Source organism: Mustelus asterias, chromosome 24 (genome assembly GCF_964213995.1).
Source record: "Mustelus asterias chromosome 24, sMusAst1.hap1.1, whole genome shotgun sequence".
Taxonomy (NCBI): domain Eukaryota; kingdom Metazoa; phylum Chordata; class Chondrichthyes; order Carcharhiniformes; family Triakidae; genus Mustelus; species Mustelus asterias.
In genome coordinates, this window is record NC_135824.1 from 32724420 (window position 1) to 32747292 (window position 22873).

Genomic DNA, 22873 nt, shown 5'->3' on the forward strand with positions numbered 1-22873 from the left:
CCTGATCTCCCAACAGAGCTTCCCACCCAGGTCCTATCCCCCGTAACCCCACATATTTACCTCACTAATTCTCCTGCATCTCGAGACACTAAGGGGCAATTTAGAATGGCTAATCCACCTAACTTGCACATCATTGGACTGCGGGAGGAAATCTGAGCACTTGGAGGAATCCCACGCAGACACAGAGAATATGTAAACTCCACACAGTCACCCAAGGCCAGAATTGAACCTGCGTCCCTGACGCTGTGAGGGAGCAGTGCTAACCACTGTGCCACCATGCTGCCCTGGCAGTGACAGGGCAACATGGTGGCATAGTGGGCAAGGATTTGTTCAGTGGGTCTCATGAAGAGGTTCAGAGGCCTGTAAGGTTGGACAGTAGTGTTTAATGGTAACACATAATTGTTCACATATGCATGAAATGTAGCCCAAGCTAAGAGCTAACTTCTCCATGGCGCTCTTCATAGAACTCTGTCTCCTGTCCATTGTCACATGTCTCTCTCCATCGTACTGTGGACAGTACTGTTCTCCAGCACCACATTAACTCTTGCTATGCAGAACACCTCTCTACAGAAATGTAAGAGTTGTAAGCCTGCAGAAGAGATGGGGGAGGAGGAACAAATGGGAAGGTCTGTGATAGGGTGGTGGGCAGCAGAGGTTCACTAACAAAAGATTTCATGAAGCAAAGTCAGAGAGTGGGTAATGGGTATGGACAAAGGTTGTATTCAGATGAGGTGTGATTTGATTTATTATTGTTGCATGTATTAGTATGCAGTGAAAAGTATTTTTCTTGCGTGCTGTACAGACAAAGCATGCAGTTCATAGAGAAGGAGAGGAGAGAGTGCAAAATGTAGTGTTACGGTCATAGCTAGGGTGTAGAGAAAGATCAACCTATTGCGAGGTAAGTCCATTCAAAAGTCTGATGGCAGCAGGGAAGAAGCTATTCATGAGTTGGTTGGTACGTGACCTCAGGATTTTGTATCTTTTTCCCGACGGAAGAAGGTGGAAGAGCATACATCCAGGGTGCATGAGGTCTTTAATTATGCTGGCTGTTTTTCCGAGGCAGTGGAAAGTGTAGACAGAGTCAATGGATGGGAGGCTGGTTTGTGTGATAGATTGGGCTACATTCACGACCTCTTGTAGTTCCTTGCGGTCTTGGGCAGAGCAGGAGTCATACAAAGCTGTGATACAACCCCAAAGAATACTTTCTATGGTGCATCTGTAAAAGTTGGTGAGAGTCATAGCAGACATTCCAAATTTCCTTAGTCTTCTGAGAAAGTAGTGGCATTGGTGGGCTTTCTTAACTATAGTGTCGGCATTGGGGAAGGCCAGGACAGGTTGTTGGTGATCTGGACACCTGAAAACTGAATGGCTACATCACAATCATCTGAATGTGAATTGTGAAGTGAATGTGCATTGGTGCTGACGTGATCATGGGTGAGGACAGGAAAGAGCTCGGCACAGAAACCTCATGGTCAAATAGTCTGCCTACATTCCCTTTCTACCCAACACATCACCCCTCTCAAGAAGAAAAAATAAATTAGTAGCGGGGACATTATTCTTAGTTCCCAACAACAAGAACACTTGAGATAACAATTTTTGGATTGTGTTGTGAGATGGAAACTAAATGCCTCACTTTTGTATTGCCTGAAAGAGAAGGCAATGTAAAATATTTTGGGTCCTTATGATGGACAGCCATTTTTATTAGGCCCATCCACCATTTTGAGCCAGTAGCAGGTATGATATCAGGTCCATTTACTAAACTTCTGCAAACTACAATTGATATGGCATCCAAACAAATACAATTCTGATCATTCAATGGTGTTGTTACCAGTGTATTATCTTGTTCCTAATGAAAAGCCAGACACTTACTACATGGTACAAAATCCTCTCGAAACCTCATATTGACTGATGATGGTGATCAGAATGCTTCCTTTGGTTTTTGCTGTCACTTTTTTAGGTGCAGGAGATTAGAACATAAAGAATAGGAGGAGGAGGCCTTTCTGCCCCTTGATCCTCTTCTGTCAGTCAGTAAGATCATGGCTTCAAGTCCAATTTTTTTTATTCATTCAAGGGATGTGGGCGTCGCTGGCTGGACCAGCATTTATTGCTCATCCCCAATTGCCCTTAAACTGGTTTGCCAGGTCATTTAATGGTCCACCACTTTGCTGTAGATCTGGAGTCACATGCAGGCCAGACCAGCTAAGGACGGCAGATTTCAATCCCGAAAAAACATTAGTGAACCAGATGGGATTTTACGACAATTGACAATGTGATCATTTGACTTTTAATTCCAGATTTTTTTTAAAATTCAAATTTCACCATCTGTCAGGATGGGATTGGACCCCAGGTCCCCAGAGCATTACCTTGGGTCTCTAATTTACTAGTAACAATGCCACTATACCACCACCTCCCCTATTCCCTATCGCGTTTATGAAAGCACACAGGGTTATTTGCCTTGCAACATGTTTGGATGTGAAATGAAAGCTTTAAGATAAGTTGAGATAAAACAGACAAGTTTTGGCTGAGTGCCGTTTGATGTAAATTCAGATTTGAATTAAATCTGCATATACTCCAGGGTTAGTAATACCTGGGATTTTTTCTTAAAGTAACTCTTATTTCGGACTGTAACCCTGCACATTTTCCATGGCTAATCCTCCTAACCTATATCTTTTTGGACACTAAGGAGCAATTTAGCATGGCCAATCCACCTAACCTTTGGACTATGGGAGCACCCGGAGGAAACGCATGTAGACACGTACAAACTCCACGCAGTCATCTAAGGCCGGAATTGAACCCGGGTCCCTGGCGCTGAGAGGCAGCAGTGCTAACCATTGTGCCACCGTGAATGTTATATTGAATTCCCTTTCTGGCAGTGCCCTTAATAAATTTCATTCCCTCTACCCTCCAAAAAAAACCTTTCTGCTCTTAGGAGAACTTGATGTTCTCTCCACTCTCATTGTTTGTATCTTAAAGACTTGATTAGCTGTAAGTATTCGCATTCCAACCATTATTCTGTAAATTGAGTTTGTGTCTTTATATGCCCTGTTTGTGAACAGAATTCCCACTCGCCTGAAGAAGGGGCTTAAGGCTCCGAAAGCTTGTGTGGCTTTTGCTACCAAATAAACCTGTTGGACTTTAACCTGGTGTTGTTAAACTTCTTACTTAGGAGAACAACCCAGCTTGCCTAGTCTCTCCTTTTTAACTGAGTTCCCTTATCCCTGGTATTATTCCAATATATCTCCTCTGTGTCCACACTAAGACCTCGACATTCTTCCCAAAGTGAGGTGCCTGGAATTGGATGCAGTTGTCCAGCAGAAGTTTAACTGAGTGATTTATAAAGGGTTTTAAAGTTTGAAATAATTTCAGGGAATAGCAATCCATCTCATTGTACATGTGATGGGGGAAGTTGGGTAGAAATGGGTCATGGGCAGTAGCGCAGAATGGGTGAAATGGAGCAGGCTGACCATTTTACACACTTAGCGACATCCTCTCTTATTGTAAAATTGGCAATTTGTTATCTCCCTGCTTTACCCAAAACTGACTTCACCCCTGAAGTTAGTGGAACTGTCTAATGGAAGGTAGATGCCTTATTATTTAGTGTTCTGAACAAATAGATTATGAAACATGAGTCTTATAAGATAATGATTAGAATTTTCTCTTCCGTTTTGTGCAGTGATATTCCAATCTGTCGAATTTGCCATGAACCCAATGATAAAGAGAATCTCCTCTCTCCGTGCGAGTGCTCTGGGACGTTGGGGACAGTTCATCGCAGTTGTCTCGAACAGTGGCTGGTGGCTTCTTGTTCCAGCCGCTGCGAACTGTGTCACTTTGAATTCACTTTGGAGCGAATGCCAAGACCACTGACTGAGGTAAAAGTTACTCTGTTGCACTGTGGGAGAATAGCTGGCTCGGCAACCTCATCGCAACTTTTATTAGGCCCCATAACTTGGGGGCTTTGTACCCATCTGAACGTTTGGTCAAAGGTTTGTGAGATTTATGGAATGCCCGATGGCATGCGTTGGAGTGTGCAGAATGGGGAAACTTGGATACTGCCTCAACTGACTATTGCCATTGCAGTTGCAGAATGATGGTGGCCATTGAGAAGTGTATGACTTGCTATCCATTTGACTGAAGGAGAGTTAATGGAGTTTTTAAGGGCGGCACAGTGACAGTGGTTAGCACTGCTACCTCTCAGCGCCAGGGACCTGGGTCCAATTCTGGCCTTGGGTGACTGTCAGTCTGTGGAATTTGCACATCCTCCCCATGTCTGTAAATTTTCTCCCACACTCCAAAAATGTGTAGGTTAGATGGATTGGCCATGCTGAATTGTCCCTTGGTGTCCTGGGATGTGTAGATTAGGAGGATTAGCAGGTTACAGGTTTGAGGTGGGCCTGTCGTAGTGTAGGTGCAGACTCATTGGGCCGAGTGGCCTCCTTCTGCACTGTAGGGATTCTATGAAAAAAGTCTAATGGATAACAGCCAAGAAAAATAAACGGGAGGAAAAAGATGTTTTTCAGTAAATTAATTTTCTGAAAAGAATTGACTTGTTATTCCATTGTGATACAAGCTTCATTATGTATAAATATTAATACAAGATCAGTTAATCTAATTTAATTTTAACGTTCAAGTCTGTTGTCTTCCATATGACAATGAATGGGTGTCATTGAATAACAGGAAATTTGATTTTATAGAAAGGGGATTGAGAACATAGATGTGGAAGGCAAAGAAAAGTTAAGAGGCAGGAGCAGCAGAGAACATTTTCTAAACATATGAAATGTAAATGGTTCACCAAGGAAAAGGTTGGGCCTATTAAGGACTCCTGGGAAATCCTCATGCAGAGGATGGCTAAAGTATTAAATACATTAAAGGCATACTGCAAAGTATGCCTTACTGTGACTACTAAAATAAACTTTTCTCCCCGTGTCTGCATGGGTTTCCTCCGGGTGCTCTGGTTTCCTCCCACAGTCCAACGATGTGTGGGTTAGGTGGATTGGCCATGTTCAATTGACTCTAGACTTACTGTGTCTTCACGAAGGAAGTGGACACTGACAGTTGCATCTAGAATCCCTACAGTACAGAAGGAGGCCATTCAGCCCATCGAGTCTGTACCGACCACAATCCTACCCAGGTCCTATTCCCACAACCCCACATATTTACCCTGCTAATCCCCTGACACTAGAGTCAATTGAACATGGCCAATCTACCTAACCCACACATCGTTGGACTGTGGGAGGAAACCGGAGCACCCGGAGGAAACCCATGCAGACACGGGGAGAAAAGTTTATTTTAGTAGTCACAGTAAGGCATACATTAATACTGCAATGAAGTTGCTGTGAAATTCCTCTAGTCACCACAGTCCAGCACCTGTTCGGGTCAATGCACCTAACCAGCATGTCTTTCAGAATGTGGGAGGAAACTGGAGCACCCGGAGGAAACCCACGCAAACATGGGGAGAATGTGCAAACTCCACACACACTGACCCAAGCCGGGAATCGAACCCGGGTCTCTGGTGCTGTGAAGCAGCAGTGCTAACCACTGTGCTACTGTGCCGCCCCATAAACGTGCAAACCCCACACAGACAGTGACCTGAGGCTGGAATTGAACCCGGGACCCTGACGCTGTGAGGCAGCAGTGCTAACCACCATGCCGCCTAAAGAGCAGAGAGGAATTATGAACAGGATTGAGGAGACTTGCTTATGAGATTAGCGTTACTGGAAGTCGGTGAGTCAACTGGCCAAGATGGAATGTAGCCCCTCTTGCTGAAAGAAAACTGAGGCAATTCAGCCCTCATTGGGTAAAAATTAGGCCTGGAGGGTAGCTAATATTATTAGCAGTGCACAAGAAAGAGGAAGGGGGTTAAACCAGGAAATTACAGGCCAGTCTATCTAACACTGGTGATGGGGAAGATATGGAAATCATTATCAGAGGCAAAATCAGCTCCTGTGCGCAAAAGCCTGGGCTAACCCAGCAGTATCATTATGGTTTTGTTAACGATGAATCATTTCAGACTAAATTGATAAAATTCTTTTTGAGGGAACAGGAAGCATTGTCAAAAGGTCAAGTGGGGATACGCAAATAACACAGTCCTCTGGATCTGGAGTGCTCTTTGTGAAAAGGTGGTGGAAAATGTAATAACTTTAAACAGATAGTTGGACAGATTCTTGAGGATGAGAAACTTGCACATTTATGGCCAAAAGATGGGAGTGTGGGACTATGATGTGGAGATGCCGGCGTTGGACTGGGGTAAACACAGTGAGAAGTCTGTAGTTGGACTTCTTAGTGTGGGACTAAGCATGACTGCTATTTCAAAGAACCAGCACAGGTGCAGTGGGCCAAATGGCCTCCCTCAAGTTTTTGTGATTTGTTTTATATGTTTTGTTGATGTAAAGTCTTGTGTTCCGCATCCATCAATCATGCTCCACAAGCCAAAACTCAAATACTAAACTTCAGTGAATGGTCTTTACTAAATAGTGACCATAAGGGGCAGCACTGTGGCACAGTGGTTAGCACTGCTGCCTCCGTGCCAGGGACCTGGGTTCAATTCCAGCCTCGGGTCACTGTCTGCATGGGTTTCCTCCGGGTGCTCCGGTTTCCTCCCACGGTCCAAAGATGTGCGGGTTAGGTGGATTGGCCATGCTAAATTGACTCTAGTGTCAGGGGGACTAGCAGGGTTACAGGAATAGGGCCTGGTGGGATTGTGGTCGGTACAGACTTGATGGGCCGAATGGCCGCCTCCTGATGCTATGATAATATCTGGTCTGTCTTTGCAGATGGGAGGTTATTTCTAAATACCTAGCTCCTACCTTCAGAGTTTTGCTCAGCAGTTGGCCTATACGAGATGCCCATTTAGACCACTTCCTCTGAGTGCCAGTGTGATGGGCTTAATGGGATTGGCTACATTTAACAGATCCCCATTTTAGCAGCAAGGCATCATGTGCTCCATGCTGCCGCTCCGGGTGTATATTTGTTTTCTACAGAGTAACACCGAGCAAATGTTTTCAAATGATTTTATTGGTTTATCTTGCTCTATAAACGGTTAACTCTGAAGAATTATTTTGAAAATGCTACTTTTTTAAAAGAAGAATGGATGCATAATTATATCTTTTCAATTGATGCAATTATTCCATCTCTGTAAACTTAGAAGTGACACATTTGCCTCGAGGTCCTTTCATTTTAGATCAAATTCTGGGAGCCCAGCATTGAGTCACCTATCTATATTTATGCTGATGTATCCGCTTTCTGTGGGCTGGCAGCAAACACTTAGACCTGGGTAAAATTATTTTAATTGCAAATGGAACTGGTCAAGCCTGCACTAACTTCTGTACAATTATAAAATGTGTCATCACCTTCAGTCTGTTGTACGTTTGCAACATTTCGGGCTCGGTATCACATTCTGCAAATGTCTACCTTCAATTTCTTCTTGAATTCTCTGCCTGAAAGCTGTTCCGACTTGTGTCACCCCAGTTGGTACAGGGATTGAACCCCGTGCTGTTGCCACCAATCTGATCCTCCCCTCCCCAAGGAGACTGGGTTGCTGTGGCAACATAACACTTTATTACATGCATTTGCAGTCTGTAACTATAGATCATGATGGTAGAAGCTTCTATATCTTTCCATCTCATGGCTGACCAGGAATTTCTCCCACTCTTAGAATCCCTATAGTGCAGAAGAGGCCATTCAGCCCATTGAGTCTGCACCAACTGTCTGACGGACTATTTTCCCCAGGTGCTCTTCCCCCACCCTATCCCCGTAGCCCCACACCTTTACCTTGCTGATCCATCTAATCTACACACCTTGGAATACTAAGGGGTAATTTACCCAGCCAATCCACCGAACTGCACTTCTTTGGAGTGAGGGAGGAAACCGGAGCACCTGGAGGAAACCCATACAGAGACGGGGGAGAACATGCAAACTCCCACACAGACAGTGACTCGAGGCCGGAATCGAACCGGGTCCCTGGTCCTGTGAGGCAGCAGTGCTAACCACTGTTTCACCGTGCTGCCTGCCACCTGCACTTGGCGTTTGTTGGAAAATCAATAATCAACCTGCTTGGCTGGCTTATGAACAAACCATCCCTGGCCATCAAATCCTGGAGTGTGACTTGTATCTGGCTTTGAGGTAGAGACACTGCTGCACCATCGATTCTTACTGTATAAATAAAGACTTCACAAATTACCAATGACTTGGCTATTTCCACCAACAAGGCTAGGATTCTAATCTCTCACCTCACTTGCCAACTAACTCTCGCAGTGGTTACTTATATCAGTTTTGTAGCCTTAGAGGCACACAGTCTGTAGCACCAATGTAATGCACGATGTTAAATGATGGCCCGTTCTCCTGAAACGAGGCATTGTTTGTTTTAATGTGAACAGCAGAGTAAGAAATTCACTACTTTTGCAACAGTTGGGCAACAGGCTGGACAGTTGTGAGAATTTGTAACTGCACAGAGGGACCCACTGAGCACCTTGCATAGATAATCATCAACATACCAGAAGTCTGATAAAAAGATAACTTTGTAGTTTTTAACCTAAGTCCATTTTTCACCCCCCCCCCCTCCCAAACAGTGGCTGAAGGATCCGACACTGCAACAGAAGAGGAGGATGCTATGTGGAGATATTATCTGTTTCCTGTTCATTACTCCACTGGCCAGTTTGTCGGGCTGGCTGTGTGTCCAAGGAACAGTTGACCATTTTTACTTCAGTAGTAGCATAGAAGCAGTTGGACTTCTTATTCTCTCCGCTGTCCTAATTACAATTTACCTACTCTGGACCACTGTAAGTATCTTTTGTAAAAATATCTACCATGTATAATTCACCTGGAAATATACCTTTTTATACACTCAGTACATTGATTCTAGAATTTATTTTTAAGTTCATTTGAGTGTCACTGGCTGGCCGGCATTTATTGCCCATCCCTAGTTGCTCTTGAAACTGAGTGGCTTGCTAGGCCATTTGAGGGTAGTTGAGAGTCAACCACATTGCTGTGGCTCTGGAGTCACATGTAGGCCAGACTGGGTAAGGACAGCTGATTTCCTTCCCGAAAGGACGTTAGCCTTAAATCATGGGGCAGCACAGTGGTTAGCACTGTTGTCTGTGCCAGGGACCTGGGTTCAATACCGGGCTTGGGTCACTATCTGTGTGGAGTTTCCATGTTCTGCGTGGGTTTCCCCTCCGTCTGAAAGATGTGCTGCTTGGGTGCATTGGCCATGTTGAATTCTCCCTCAGTGTACCCGAACAGGCGCCAGAGTGTGGCGACTAGGGGATTTTCACACTAATTTCATTCCAGTGTTAATGTAAGCCTACTTGTGACACTAATAAACTTTAAACTTGGTGAACCAGATGGGTTTTCCCAATATGGTCATCAGTAAATTCCAAATTCCTGATTTTAAAAAAAAGAATCAAATTCCGCCATCTACCATGGTGGGGATTCAAACTCGGGTCCCCAGAACATTAGCTGAGTTTCTGGATTAAGAGTCTAATGATAATACAGCTGAACCATCACCTCCCCCATGTTTTGAAAGCCACCGGTGAAAAGACTTTAAGGATCGTATGTTCATATATGGGCTGGGCGAGATGCAGATCGGCATGATGTTAAATGGCAGAGCAGGCTTGAGGGGCTGAATGGCCTACTCCTTTTTCAAAACTCCAAGTTGATATTTACACAAATGAAGTTAACAGGATGCAACTTGCATTTATAAAGAGAAATCTACCAAACGGACGCGAACCTGTTTTCAGCCCTAACGTACCTTGCTTGTTTTTGACTGCAGGCTTCTTTTCGATATCACATCAGACTGTTGAAAGAGTGGCGACAGACCAACCAGCATGTTAAACTGCTGATTCCAAAATCACAAGTGTTACTTAGCAACAAACCCAATCTTCTAGCTCAAAACTCGAGCATAATCATTTCCAAAGAGACTATTGTCTAACCTTTTTAAAAGACTGCCCTTGGATGTTGAAATTCACCATGTCGGCAGGAGGGACCAATCTTCTGGAGATAATCAGGATGTCTTTTTGGCGATGGGTGAAGAATGTAGATTTAAAGCAGTTGTACCTTGCTATGTGCTGTGTTCACACCAGGGACTGTTTTGCCTTCGTTACCATTTAAATGGTAATAGCAAGAGATGGATGTTTGAATTGATGGGTAACAATCAAAATTTTTTTTTCCCTTTTTTTCTTTCCTCGCCTATCGAAAATGGAAGTGAATTTCTCAATGATTTTGAGAATTCCTAATTACCTCTAAAGCTTATTAATGTGTGGTGAATTTTTTTTCCAGGATAAAGTAATTTTCTCATGGGAGAAAATGAGGAAGGAAGTGGCTTGCCCACTGAACTGTGTTCATTTAGACTTGGATGCTCTGCCAAAGAATTCAGTGACTCCGAGTTACATGGATTTAGCTGTGACTGGTTCATTATCTGGTATCACTTGGCACTGGTGGGATTGGTCTGTCAGGGATTGCAATGCTCCATTAGACACCAACCACTCATCCACAACTGCCTTTGAGGCTTTCAAACCGTTTGCCTGGCACTACAAATAAATAAGCAAAATACTGTTTCCAGGTTCAATATAACTGAGCAAAATCTCAGTCCAATATAGTGTTATTTTTCATTTCAAAGGAAATTAAAGAATTAATCGGAAGCCGAGAGGGGCCAGGTCAAAATGAGAAATTAATGTAACCAAGACACTAATATTTCATTTTATCCCAGTTTCAGTTTTCCAAGCTCAATAGGTGGTGAAAACAACAGAAGGAATATTTTTTTGGTTCGAAGACCTGTTATTCTATGAATTATACTCGATCTGGAACTGGCTGTAAGAGTGATTGATGCTGTTTAATTTCCTGAATTCTTCATCCAAGTTCTGGATGATGACCCTTGTCTGTTTCAAAGATGACAAAGCTAATTTAATCGCAAAGGAGTGTACACTAAATGCGTGTTAAATAAGTTGCATATTTTGCTGTTAAAGTAAAATAAATGTTGACTAATCTGGTTTAAGAATTTAAAAAAATGTAATTTTTTTCTTGTGTAAATGTGAAATTAGATTGCTCCTTTTTCCAGGAGTTACTTGAGTAAGAATATTAAATTGCATTGGGATGAGAGGATCAGTCCCAGGTAATTTGGAGACAAAGATTGACAAGCTAAAGGCAGACTTTGTTTCATTTTAAGAGATGGTCCAGGTATGTTCCCCCAAGGGGGAATGGTGGATCCTTGGCTTTATTTAGCTCCAAGTCATGCCGATATGATCTTTCACACACTGAAGGGAGATGGCTATTCTTTCTCTTAAGGAAACAAGCAGGTAGCTGCTGAATGAAGCTTTGCACCTCTAACTGCTACTTTTCTCAGTGCTGCAGTCAGCAGGATTGTGGTGGTATGTGCTGAATACTGACCCTCTTTTATTGCTTCTGATATTGGTACTCATTACTATCTACACATCAGCTGTCTAATGGAACTAGTGACTATCCTTCTGTGGGAAGCTAAGCACTGTCTCTTTGGGGTCAGATGGAGTCCAAACAGGCCTGCTGAATCGTCAAATTTAAAATGTGAAAAAGTATAAAATACACCAATATAATTAAGCAAGTTGTAAATCCAACCTTATCCCTAATAAGAACTGATGTAATTAGACAATGAGAAAAATCAACCTTGGAATAAGAAACAGTATCACTCTAGCATTGGGAAAAAAATTATTTGGCCACAGGACATTGGTATCACTGGCTAGGCCAGTATTCACTGCCTATCCCTAGTTGCCCTTGAAGCTGGGGGAGTGGGGTTTGAATTGCCACCTTGAAATATTGCAGTCCATTGCAAGTCACAGGAATAGAAGAAACAGTGCCTTGTCCCACACCACTTTCTATATATTAAAAATTCTCTAAGCGATCAATTCCCAGAGATATTGCAAGACATTCAGCTCACTATGTAACCAGTTCTTTAAACTGTAGCAATTCATACCCTGTGGGAGCTTTCAGCTTTTGTTGTGATCTATGAATCACATGTCCTCATACTGATATTTGGTGCTGCGCTGTATTTAAATGATAGATCAGTACTGAACAAAGAAAACTTGAGCACTATCCAATAGATCAATGCTGGACCTCAGATGTAACTGTAAACCATACTCAAGGGTATGTGGGTTTGAATCTCTAGATTAGTTTGAGCTTGCTGCATAAGGATTGATTTTGTATTGAAATTGGTTTTGTCAACACCTCTGTATAATGGAATGAACCCACCAGCTCCAGTGCTCTACATTGTCACAGGAGGTTTAACCCTCCACCTCCTATGGATGTGGGAATATCAGTCTGGACATAGCTGAACCATTTGTATCATTTTTACCAAGTTGGAGCTACATGTAATTAAAAAGGAAAACAGAAGCAAAACAACACAGTATAACCATAGGTATTTATTTTAGAATAGAGAATTCTAAATCAAATTTATAAATAATTTGTTGATTCCATATAATCAACTCTCTTCATATAAATTTATTCATAGATAAAGGTTATAGAAATAAGACTTTCTAATCTTAAAGCAATGACAATATGCAAGTAGCAGTACAAGTGGATTTGTACAACCAGGGCTATTTCCGTTTATTTCATTGACAGATGAGGAAAGAGGAGAAACGAGGACAGAAAAGGAGATGGGGGATGCTGAAGTATTTGTAAAGAGTAGGCACCAAACAAGTGGACAAGCGAATACAGTCAAGAGCTGGGCAAAATTGAAATATCTGATTGCTGGAGGACACTCATGAAGCTGTATTTAAGAGTTGATTGGTTATGATTACAGCTTGATGAATCTGGAGATTTTAGCCAAATTATGACAGGAATTAAAGAACAAAAAAGCGTATGGCACACAACTTCTAAAAATTTGACAGCTGATAGGTGGAAAGTGTGTGTGTATGTCAGGGTGGGGAGAAACACAGAGTAAAGAAAAACAGACCCAAATGAGAATAAAATTACAGAGTTGACACACTTTTAAAGGCCACTTCAATTATATGTCAAAATTCACATCATTTCCCCACAGTTGATTAACATTTTATGACACTTGTGTATCATTTCCATTTGAACAGACGTCTGAATGAATCATAAGCCAAAAGTTTAAAAATTTTCTGAATTTTACAACGCAGCAGTTGTTGACAAAAATGTACAATGAGGGGCTATTTAATGGGACCCCATTACTGAGAACATCTACCTAAAAGGAACCTTTACTTGGAAGGATTCATGTCCCTCATATCTGAGGTGGAAAGATCAATGGTTTACATTGAACAGAAAGGTTAGAACTCCACTCCAAACCTGATTGTAATTGATTCAATGTTAGATTACATTATCTGCTAAACAAAACTTTGTTATGCTCCAGAATAAGCCAGAGTTCTTAGAAGCTGGAATTATAATTGTTGAAGCAGATTCTTGTTTTTAAGAAAACATTGTTTCTGAACATAGTAAATAACTAGATGAATACAAGTTCTTCTTGCGCTTACAGAACACTTCACATAAGTTAAGAAAGTACTTCGTTAACAGAAACCTTTTGATGGCAAGATTACTTCACAAGGTGAACGGTCCCATTAAGCAGTCACTCATTTAAAAAAAAAGAAACATTCCTTCAAAACATCTTATGATCCCCAAAGTTCAGTAGTCGTTAAAAAAATAATCAAATCTATTCATCGGTTGAAGAATTCAGTTGACCATCTGAGGTTTGTACCGTGTCGTTATAGTGCAGCTTGGGTCTTCATTCTCAATATGATTCTGAAAATCAAATCCACAGTATATATTGTTACATATTTGCAACTGACAATACCGACCATGGAACACTGCACTGAATTCGGGCGGCACGGTAGCACAGTGGTTAGCACTGCTGCTTCACAGCTCCAGGGACCTGGGTTCGAATCCCGGCTCGGGTCACTGTCTGTGTGGAGTTTGCACATTCTCCTCGTGTGTGCGTGGGTTTCCTCCGGGTGCTCCGGTTTCCTCCCACAGTCCAAAGATGTGTGGGCTAGGTTGATTGGCCAAACTAAATTGCCCCTTAGTGTCCCAGGATGCATGGATTAGTGGGTAGGGATATGGGGATAGGGCCTGGGTGGGATTGTGGGTTGGTGCAGACTCGATGGGCCGAATGACCAATTTCTGCACTGTAGGATTCTATGAATTGAGTTAGCTGATCATAGCAGGGTTAGAATGAAAGGCTTTACCACCCCTTCTGCCATGGGCGGGGGGTGGGACATAGAAATGTCTGTTGACCTCGGGTGGGCTTTTACAGTTTTGGGACGAGCAAGGCCATAAAATCCCACCCATACCTGGGCAGCACGGTGGCACAGTGGTTAGCGCTGCTGCCTCACAGCGTCTAGGACCCAAGTTCGATTCCCGGCTTGGGTCACTGTCTGTGTCCATGGAGTTTGCACATTCTCCCCGTGTCTGCGTGGGTTTCCTCCGGGTGCTCCGGTTTCCTCCCACAGTCCAAAGATGTGCGGGTTAGGTGGATTGGCCATGCTAAATTGCCCCTTAGTTTCAGGGGGACCAGCTAGGGTAAATGCATGGGGTTGTGGGGATAGGGTGTGGGCGGGATTGTGGTCGGTGCAGACTTGATGGGCCAAATGGCCTCCTCCTGCACTGCAGGGATTCTATGATTCGTATCTCTGGATCAGTGAAAGGCAGGAATCAGCTCAAGTCGCAGCTCTGGGTGACCCCTGCTGGCCAGCATGCAACTTGCAGCTGACTCTGTCCTTTGCAGCAATTTGATTTTAAAAACAAGGTGCCCAGGAAACGTACTGGGAGCTGAGAATGTGGATCAGAGCGAGAAAGAGCACTTAAACAGCATGACATAAACCATGCAACTTCAGAAAAATACACAGCCCTACAGAAACGTAAACACGAACAAAGTTACATACAGTTCCCAGATCCAGCCCTCCCACCACCCATTTTAATAAATAGTTTAGAAATCTCACTGCAGTCCCTACAGCAGAAAACCCAATGAGACAATTGAACTTTGAGTGGAATTTTCTCTTTTTTTTGCAGAGTGGCACAGCGGGTGGGAAAAACATGGAAGCCACCGCAGAATCATAGAAACCCTACAGTGCAGGAGGAGGCCATTCGGTCCTTTGAGTCTGCACTGACCACAATCCCACCCCATCCCCACAACCCCACACACATTTACCTCGCTAATCCCTCCAACCTACACTTCCCGGGACACTAAGGGGCAATCTAGCATAGCCAATCTACCTAACCCGCACATCTTTCGGACTGTGGGAGGAAACCGGAGCACCCGGAGGAAACCCACGCAGACAGTGATCCACGCCGGGAATCGAACCCGGGTCCCTAGTGCCGTGGGGCAGCAGTGCTAACCACTGCGCCACCGTGCCGCACCAGCGCCAAGGGCAGCTTCCTCTGCCCAGTTTTTCGGATCATGGAGTAAAGTTAGGGGGTGTGCCCATCCCACGATGTCATGTTTGCAAAGGGGGAGGAGCTAGGGGGCTCAATGAGCAGCTTAGTCTGTCAAATGTCAGGTGCTGACATGGATTGACAATCTAACGGCGGGAGGAGGGAAATCATCATAGAAATCATAGAAACCCTACAGTACAGAAAGAGGCCATTCGGCCCATCGAGTCTGCACCGACCACAATCCCACCCAGGCCCTACCCCCATATCCCTACATATTTTACCCACTAATCCCTCTAATCTATGCATCCCAGGACACTAAGGGGCAATTTTAGCATGGCCAATCAACCTAACCCGCACATCTTTGGACTGTGGGAGGAAACCGGAGCACCCGGAGGAAACCCACGCAGACACGAGGAGAATGTTCAAACTCCACACAGACAGTGACCCAAGCCGGGAATCGAACCCAGGTCCCTGGAGCTGTGAAGCAGCAGTGCTAACCACTGTGCTACCGTGCCGCCCACGGGGGTGGTTAAAGCCTGATAATAAATACATTCAAATAAAAGCACCGCGTCGCTGGAAGGCAGGATTCTCATTACACCATTGGTGGGTTGGACAATTGGAGCGGAAAATCTCGCCGGCTAATCCGCGTTTTATGACTCCCAAATGATTTCCCATTCCTGTTGCTAATTCAGCATCCTTAAAACGGGAATGGAAAATCCCAACCCCCTCCCACCCACCCCTCCCCCCTTTGTCTTTTTCCCATCATTGACATTTTACCATTTAAAAAACTCTGGTACTTTACAAGCCCGGAGTTGAAAGTACAATGTTGTTCATTGGTGGTTGAACTACAAGTAAAATAAATGCACAATATTGCAGAAACATGAAAACAGAAAGTGGTAGGAAAAAAAACTCAGCAGGTCTGGCGACATCTGTGGAGAAATCGAGTTCACGGCTGGGGTTCTTCACCCACACCACCCCATGGCGGATTTTCTTGTGACGGATGCAGTGAGACCTTGGTCACCGGCAGGATCTTACAGATCCACTGAAGTCCATGGACTCTCGTGTGGCTCGCCAGCTCCGCAGCCAGGGAACCCACTGCGAGGGGTCGACTTCACCGGGACTGGAAGAGCTGGAAAATCCCTCCCAACATTTTGAGTCCACTATGGCTTCTCCGGAACGGAAGAATCATATTGGACTCAAAACGTTGGCCTGGGTTTTTACAAAGGAACCTTTTTAAAAAAAAACAATCAGCCAGGACCCGATTCCATGAATCCCAATCCCATTCCTAGGAATTTCTGATTTTTACCAGGGCCTTTTAAAGGATGTGGACTGGTTCAGGCCATGATCTCACCCCCTCTGCATTCTGGACCGGGCTGTGATAAACATGTCCTGCAATTTTGATGGAGTTGGGCCAGTTTTTCAGTTCACAGAACCTCAGGAGACATTGGGAACCGATGTCTGCAGGAGGAGACCATGTCCATGTCCCCCATCCAACCCCTATGACCCTTCATACCAAGGCATACCCCCACCCAGTCCCTATTGCTCCTTATGCCTTCCATGCCAACCTGTGGCAGTTCTATTCTCATTGGCCAACTATTTACTGTATAGAACCAATTTTGCACCTTTAAAAACTTTTATTCTGGGCAAATAAAAGTGTCAATCATCCAGACCCATGAAAGTATCAATTGCAGAAAGTGAAAGCACTTGAAACCTCTTCATTTGGTGTAAATAAACAAAAGCTTGGATGATCAGAGCTGTTAAACAAGCAATGTTTTCACTTCCTCTCAGGTATTTCAACAGTCTAATAGATTTCTGGGCCCTGAATCAAGCTTTATTATGCATTCTTGGCTGAGAGCCCAGACATCCATTAAAGGACTAAAACACCTGAGCTCTGGCTGTCTGCTTGATGCCATCAATTGTACAATGTTTATTTACACAAGCTGAAGAAGTTTCACGATCTTGAAGTTGCCGCTTTTGGTAATTTAAAGGTTCTGGATGATTGAAACATTTAGTGGCCTTGAGGCAAAAACATTTTTTTTGAGAAAGTGTAAAGCTATCAATGGATGACCTTTCTTAAAGCTTTCTTTAAAATAAAACACATCCTGTCGCTATAAGGTTTGTTGGTTCCAGAGGGTGTGCTGAGTGAATGGGTATGGAAGTGCCATGTCTTGGCATGAGGGGCTGCGTGTGGAGAACATTTTTTGCATGTGGGGGGCATAAGGTGGTCCAGATGAGGAATGGGCAGCGTGTAGAGAGGGATGAGAAGGCTTTTTCTCATTACAACTTTGACGGACTCCCACAGCGCTGAAATCGGCCTTTTAAACATCCCACCTCGGCACCCGGTTGCTACTGTAGCTGCCTCTGAGCTCTTTCCCCAGTCGGCTGGTTCAACTGCAGCCTGTACCCGCCACTCCACAATAAAAATCCCACCTTTCTGGGCACTTTCTGCTGAGGTGGGCAAGCCTGACTCCCGCTACCCGCCTAGATGATGATAACTGAACCCGTTAACTCTCCTTCACTCTCCACAGAGACCGCCATGCCGGAGCTTTTCCAGTATTTTCGCTTTTAATTTAAAACAGAAACCAAATCAGGAAGATTTCAGATTTTAAAATCAAGGAACATGAAAATCACTAACGAAAAGCATAATGCTAAAGAATAACTATAGGGTTCATGGTGGGAGATATAGGAAGGATATCAGAGGTAGGTTCTTTACACAGAGAGTGGTTGGGGTGTGGAATGGACTGCCTGCAGTGATAGTGGAGTCAGACACTTTAGGAACATTTAAGTGGTTATTGGATAGGCACATGGAGCACACCAGGATGATAGGGAGTGGGATAGCTTGATCTTGGTTTCAGATAAAGCTCGGCACAACATCGTGGGCCGAAGGGCCTGTTCTGTGCTGTACTGTTCTATGTCTATGTCTAATCATCAGTGATAGATTAGAACCAGTAAACTGATCCTTTCCAGTGACTCATGCCCATAATTTAATTTATTGCAAGCTGTGACCTCATCAAATCTACATTATAATTAACCAAGATATTTTTATACAGATTTGATTGACTAATATGAAGCAAAGCTACCTTAGTCACTGGACAATAAGACACAGTTTCATTCTGGAAAAAAGTCACCTAAAATTATCATGTCTCTTCTAGTCCAAAAGGCACACCGATTTCCTTCTAGAATCCGGATCCATTTTATATTCCAGCAAATATAAAATTAAATCATATGCATGAAGTTCTCATACATGTTAAAATAACTTGTGACCTTACTCTTCATAAGGTGACCATTTAACTCAAGCGATTAAACTTTCAGCATTCTTAAATGAACAAAATGGTGCCCAATGTCTGGGTAAAACTCAGATAGTTTTGCTAAACTGTAATGCTAACTCAATAAATGGAATATTTTTTATTCCACCTTTCAAGTCCAAGAAAGGTGATTAATTTAAAAGAATACAAGAGATCCTGTGCAAAGGGGAACCCTTCATAACTAGTAAACAGAATCCTGCCTAACAAAACACAAATGTCTAATGGGAGAGCATCTTGGGGATAGCGATCATAACTCTATCTCCTTTATGCTTGCATTGGAAAAAGAGAGGATCAGGCAAGCTAGGAAAGCGTTTATATGGAGTAAGGGGAAATATGAAGACATAAGGCAGCAAATTAGAGGAGTAAATTGGAAGGAGGTATTCTCGGGGAAATGTATTGAAGAGAGGTGGCAGTTTTTCAAGGAATGTCCAGAGTTCTACAGGACAACGTTCCGAGCAGACAGGGAGGAGTTGGTAGGTTAAAGGAACCGTGGTGCACGAAAGCTGTGCGGGACCTAGTCGAGAAGAAAAGGAAAGCATACAAAAGGTTCAGAGAGCTTGGCGAAGATAGGGATCGAGATGAGTATACGGCTTGTAGGAAGGGACTAAAGAAGGAAATTAGGAGAGCCAGAAGGGGTCATGAGAAGGCCTTGGCAAGTAGGATTAAGGAAAACCCTAAGGCGTTCTATAAATATGTGAAGAGTAAAAGGATGAGACGTGAAGGAATAGGGCCTATAAAAGGTGAAGGAGGGAAAGTCTGTACGGAACCAGTAGACATGGCAGAGGTGCTTAATGAGTATTTTGCCTCGGTTTTCACAGAGGAGAAGGAGCTGGGTGGATGATGTACTGCGGGCGTGCGGTGAACTGAAAGGAATGAGTATGTGGACTTTAACAAAGAGGTTGTGCTGGAATCTTTGAATGTCATCAAGATAGATAGGTCGCCGGGTCCGGATGGGATGTACCCCAGGTTACTGTGGGAGGCGAGGGAAGAGATTGCGGAGCCTCTGGCGATGATCTTTGCATCGTTGATGGAGACGGGAGAGGTGCCGGAGGATTGCGGATGTGGTTCCTATTTTCAAGAAGGGGAATAGGGATAGCCCAGGAAATTATCAACCGGTGAGTCTAACCTCAGTGGTTGGTAAGCTGATGGTGAAGATCCTGAGGGACAATGTTTATGAGCATTTAGAGAGGTTTAGTATGCTCAAGAATATGCAGCATGGCTTTGTCAAAGGCAGATCATGCCTTACGAGCCTGGTGGAGTTCTTCGAAAATGTGACTAAACACATTGACGAAGGGAAAGCGGTAGATGTGGTTTATATGGATTTTAGCAAGGCGTTCGATAAGGTCCCCCACGCAAGGCTTCCAGAAAAAGTGAGAGGGCATGGGATCCAAGGGGCTGCTGCCCTGTGGATCCAGAACTGGCTTGCCCAAAGGAGGCAGAGAGTGGTATAGATGGGTCTTTTTCTAAATGGAGGTCGGTCACCAGTGGTGTGCCCCAGGGATCTGTTCTGGAACCCTTGCCGCTTGTCATTTTCATAAATGACCTGGATGAGGAAGTGGAGAGATGGGTTGGTAAGTTTGCCGACGACACGAAGGTTGGTGGTGTTGTGGATAGTCTGGAGGGATGTCAGAAGTTACAGAGGGACCTAGATAGGATGCAGGACTGGGCGGAGAAGTGGCAGATGGATTTCAACCCAGATAAATGCGTAGTTATCAATTTTGGCAGGTCAAATGGGATGAAGGAGTACAATATAAAGGGAAAGACTCTTAGTACTGTAGAGGATCAGAAGGACCTTGGGGTCCAGGTCCATAGGACTCTAAAATCAGCCTCGCAGGTGGAGGAGGTGGTTAAGAAGGCGTATGGTGTGCTGGCCTTTATCAATCGAGGGATTGAGTTTAGAAGTCCGGGGATAATGATGCAGCTATATAAGACCCTCATCAGACCCCACTTGGAGTACTGTGCTCAGTTCTGGTCGCCTCATTACAGGAAGGATGTGGAAAAGATTGAAAGAGGAGATTTACAAGGATGTTGCCTGGATTGAGTGACATGCCTCATGAGGATAGGCTGAGGGAGCTCGGTCTTTTCTCCTTGGAGAGACGTAGGATGAGAGGAGACCTAATAGAGGTATACAAGATGTTGAGAGGCATAGATCGGGTGGACTCTCAGAGGCTTTTTCCCAGGATGGAAATGGCTGCTACGAGAGGACACAGGTTTAAGGTGCTGGGGGGGTAGGTACAGGGGAAATGTTAGGGGGAGGTTTTTCACACAGAGGGTGGTGGGCGAGTGGAATCGGCTGCCGTCAGTGGTGGTGGAGGCAAACTCAATAGGGTCTTTTAAGAGACTCCTGGATGAGTACATGGGACTTAATGGGATGGAGGGTTATAGGCAGGCCTAAAAGGTAGGGATATGTTTGGCACAACTTGTGGGGCCGAAGGGTCTGTTTTGTGCTGTAGTTTTTCTATGTTTCATCCTTTCTTTTTTCTTCCTTCAAAATGAACTCCAAAACACTCAGCATTGGATTTAAACACTCTCTCATAAACAAACCTAATTTATTTCTCTACCCCCCGCCCACAAGACGAAACACCAAAATGAATGGGGCACAACAAATATGGTACCATCTCACCACATTGAAGATGTGCTGGTTAAGTAAATTGGCCATATTAAATTCCCCCTTAATGTACTCTTCCACAGTAACATCATTACATTGCTAATGTAAGCCTAGATTGGACACTAATTAATTAATAAACAAATAAATTGCCAATGAAGTAATTTTTGTACTGCCAATAAAAGCTCTATCCTCATATCAAACCCATAAACCATCCAAATAAATGAGGATGTCCCTACACTAACTTGCTCCGTCAACCAGTGCCCCCACACCAATCCGATACATACTTCCCGAATCCACACCACACCATCCGACCCACCACAAGATGAAACACCCACAAAAAATGAAAACTCACCCCATTCTCACCAGCTCTGGAAGCCCCCTCACACCACCCACCCTAACAGACACACATGGGAGACAAAAGTGCCAAGGCAAGGGGAGGACAACAAACCACCCTCTAACACACACACACCACTTTGACATCCACCCCAGCCCCCGGAAACACAGAAACCCCCAATCGAGCAGCCCCCTCCTCCTAATACACATCACCTCAACAACCACCTAAAATATGGCACAAGCAGACCATCACCCTCCTTTCTCTTTTGCCAGACAAGGGTACTCCCCCCCGCCCCCCCCCCCCCACGACTCACCACCCCACACAAGAATAGTAATATACAAGAAGAAGAAGGCCCAGGAGACAAGAAGACAAACAAGCCACAAGATAAGGACCAGGCATCACAGGGGGCAACAAGGGTTGGACGTGAGCTGAAAGAAAAGTAGCAGAGCTCACGAAGAACAGGGGACATGTCCTCTCTCTGTCCGACCCCAAAAACCCAACTATTTCCTTTTAGGATCCGAGTCCATTTTATGTTCCAGCAAATATCAAATTAATTCAAACGCATGAAATTCTCATGCATGTTAAAATAACTTGTGATTTTACACTTGATAAGGTGACCATTTAACTCAAGCTGTTAAACATTCAGCATGCTTAAAAAAGTGCCCAATGTCTGGGTAAGACTCAACTAGATTTGCTAAACTCTAATGCTAACTCAATAAATGGAATATTTTTTTCCATCTTGCAAGCCACATTACTTAAAATAATAGATGTTACAATCTCAATAGTGACTAGGAATTTTTAAAAATCCTGAATCCCCAGTTTAGGGAAAATATGAAACCATGACATGGTTTAAAACAGAAGAAGTTTTACTATACAAGAGTCAAACCAAGCAAACACTAAACACCATCATACTCTACCTATATCACCAATGCTTTAGAATCAACACAAGTCAAAAATGTGAATTAAAAGGCAAATTGTAGCTGATTCTAAATTATAATTGCATGCCAAATAGTATATACAACTAAGAGGACTAATTGACTCAGCAGTACACTTAGCACATATGTATCAATCTCAGTCAAAAAGGTCCTTCAAAACTCTTGCCCCATGTGTTAGCTTATCTTTCAAAACAAAACAACAACCAGGATTGGAGGTCCACAATATAATCCACCCTGACCATTTGAAAAGAGCAAGAAGTTTAACAACACCAGGTCTCCACATCATTTGAAAAGACACAACTGGGAGTTGCTGAAGTCCGGATCCCTGAAGATCCAGCAAACA

General features: G+C 43.8%; 2 protein-coding genes across 2 annotated transcripts in view; one reads left to right on the top strand and one right to left on the bottom strand.

The window, feature by feature from the left end:
• The window catches only part of marchf3 (membrane associated ring-CH-type finger 3), a 34060-nt gene extending 23067 nt beyond the window's left edge, over positions 1–10993 (top strand). Inside the window, exons 4-6 of the mRNA XM_078241001.1 lie at positions 3674–3869; positions 8565–8774; positions 9767–10993. Of these exons, the coding sequence (XP_078097127.1) occupies positions 3674–3869; positions 8565–8774; positions 9767–9925 (565 nt within the window). The 3' untranslated portion in view covers positions 9926–10993. The remainder of the gene's footprint in view (positions 1–3673; positions 3870–8564; positions 8775–9766) is intronic.
• Positions 10994–12363: 1370 nt separating this feature from the next.
• Positions 12364–22873, bottom strand: part of LOC144511304 (lamin-B3-like) — a 76836-nt gene continuing 66326 nt past the window's right edge. The window contains exon 11 of the mRNA XM_078241544.1: positions 12364–13719. The gene's annotated coding sequence lies outside the window, so the exon portion shown is untranslated. The remainder of the gene's footprint in view (positions 13720–22873) is intronic.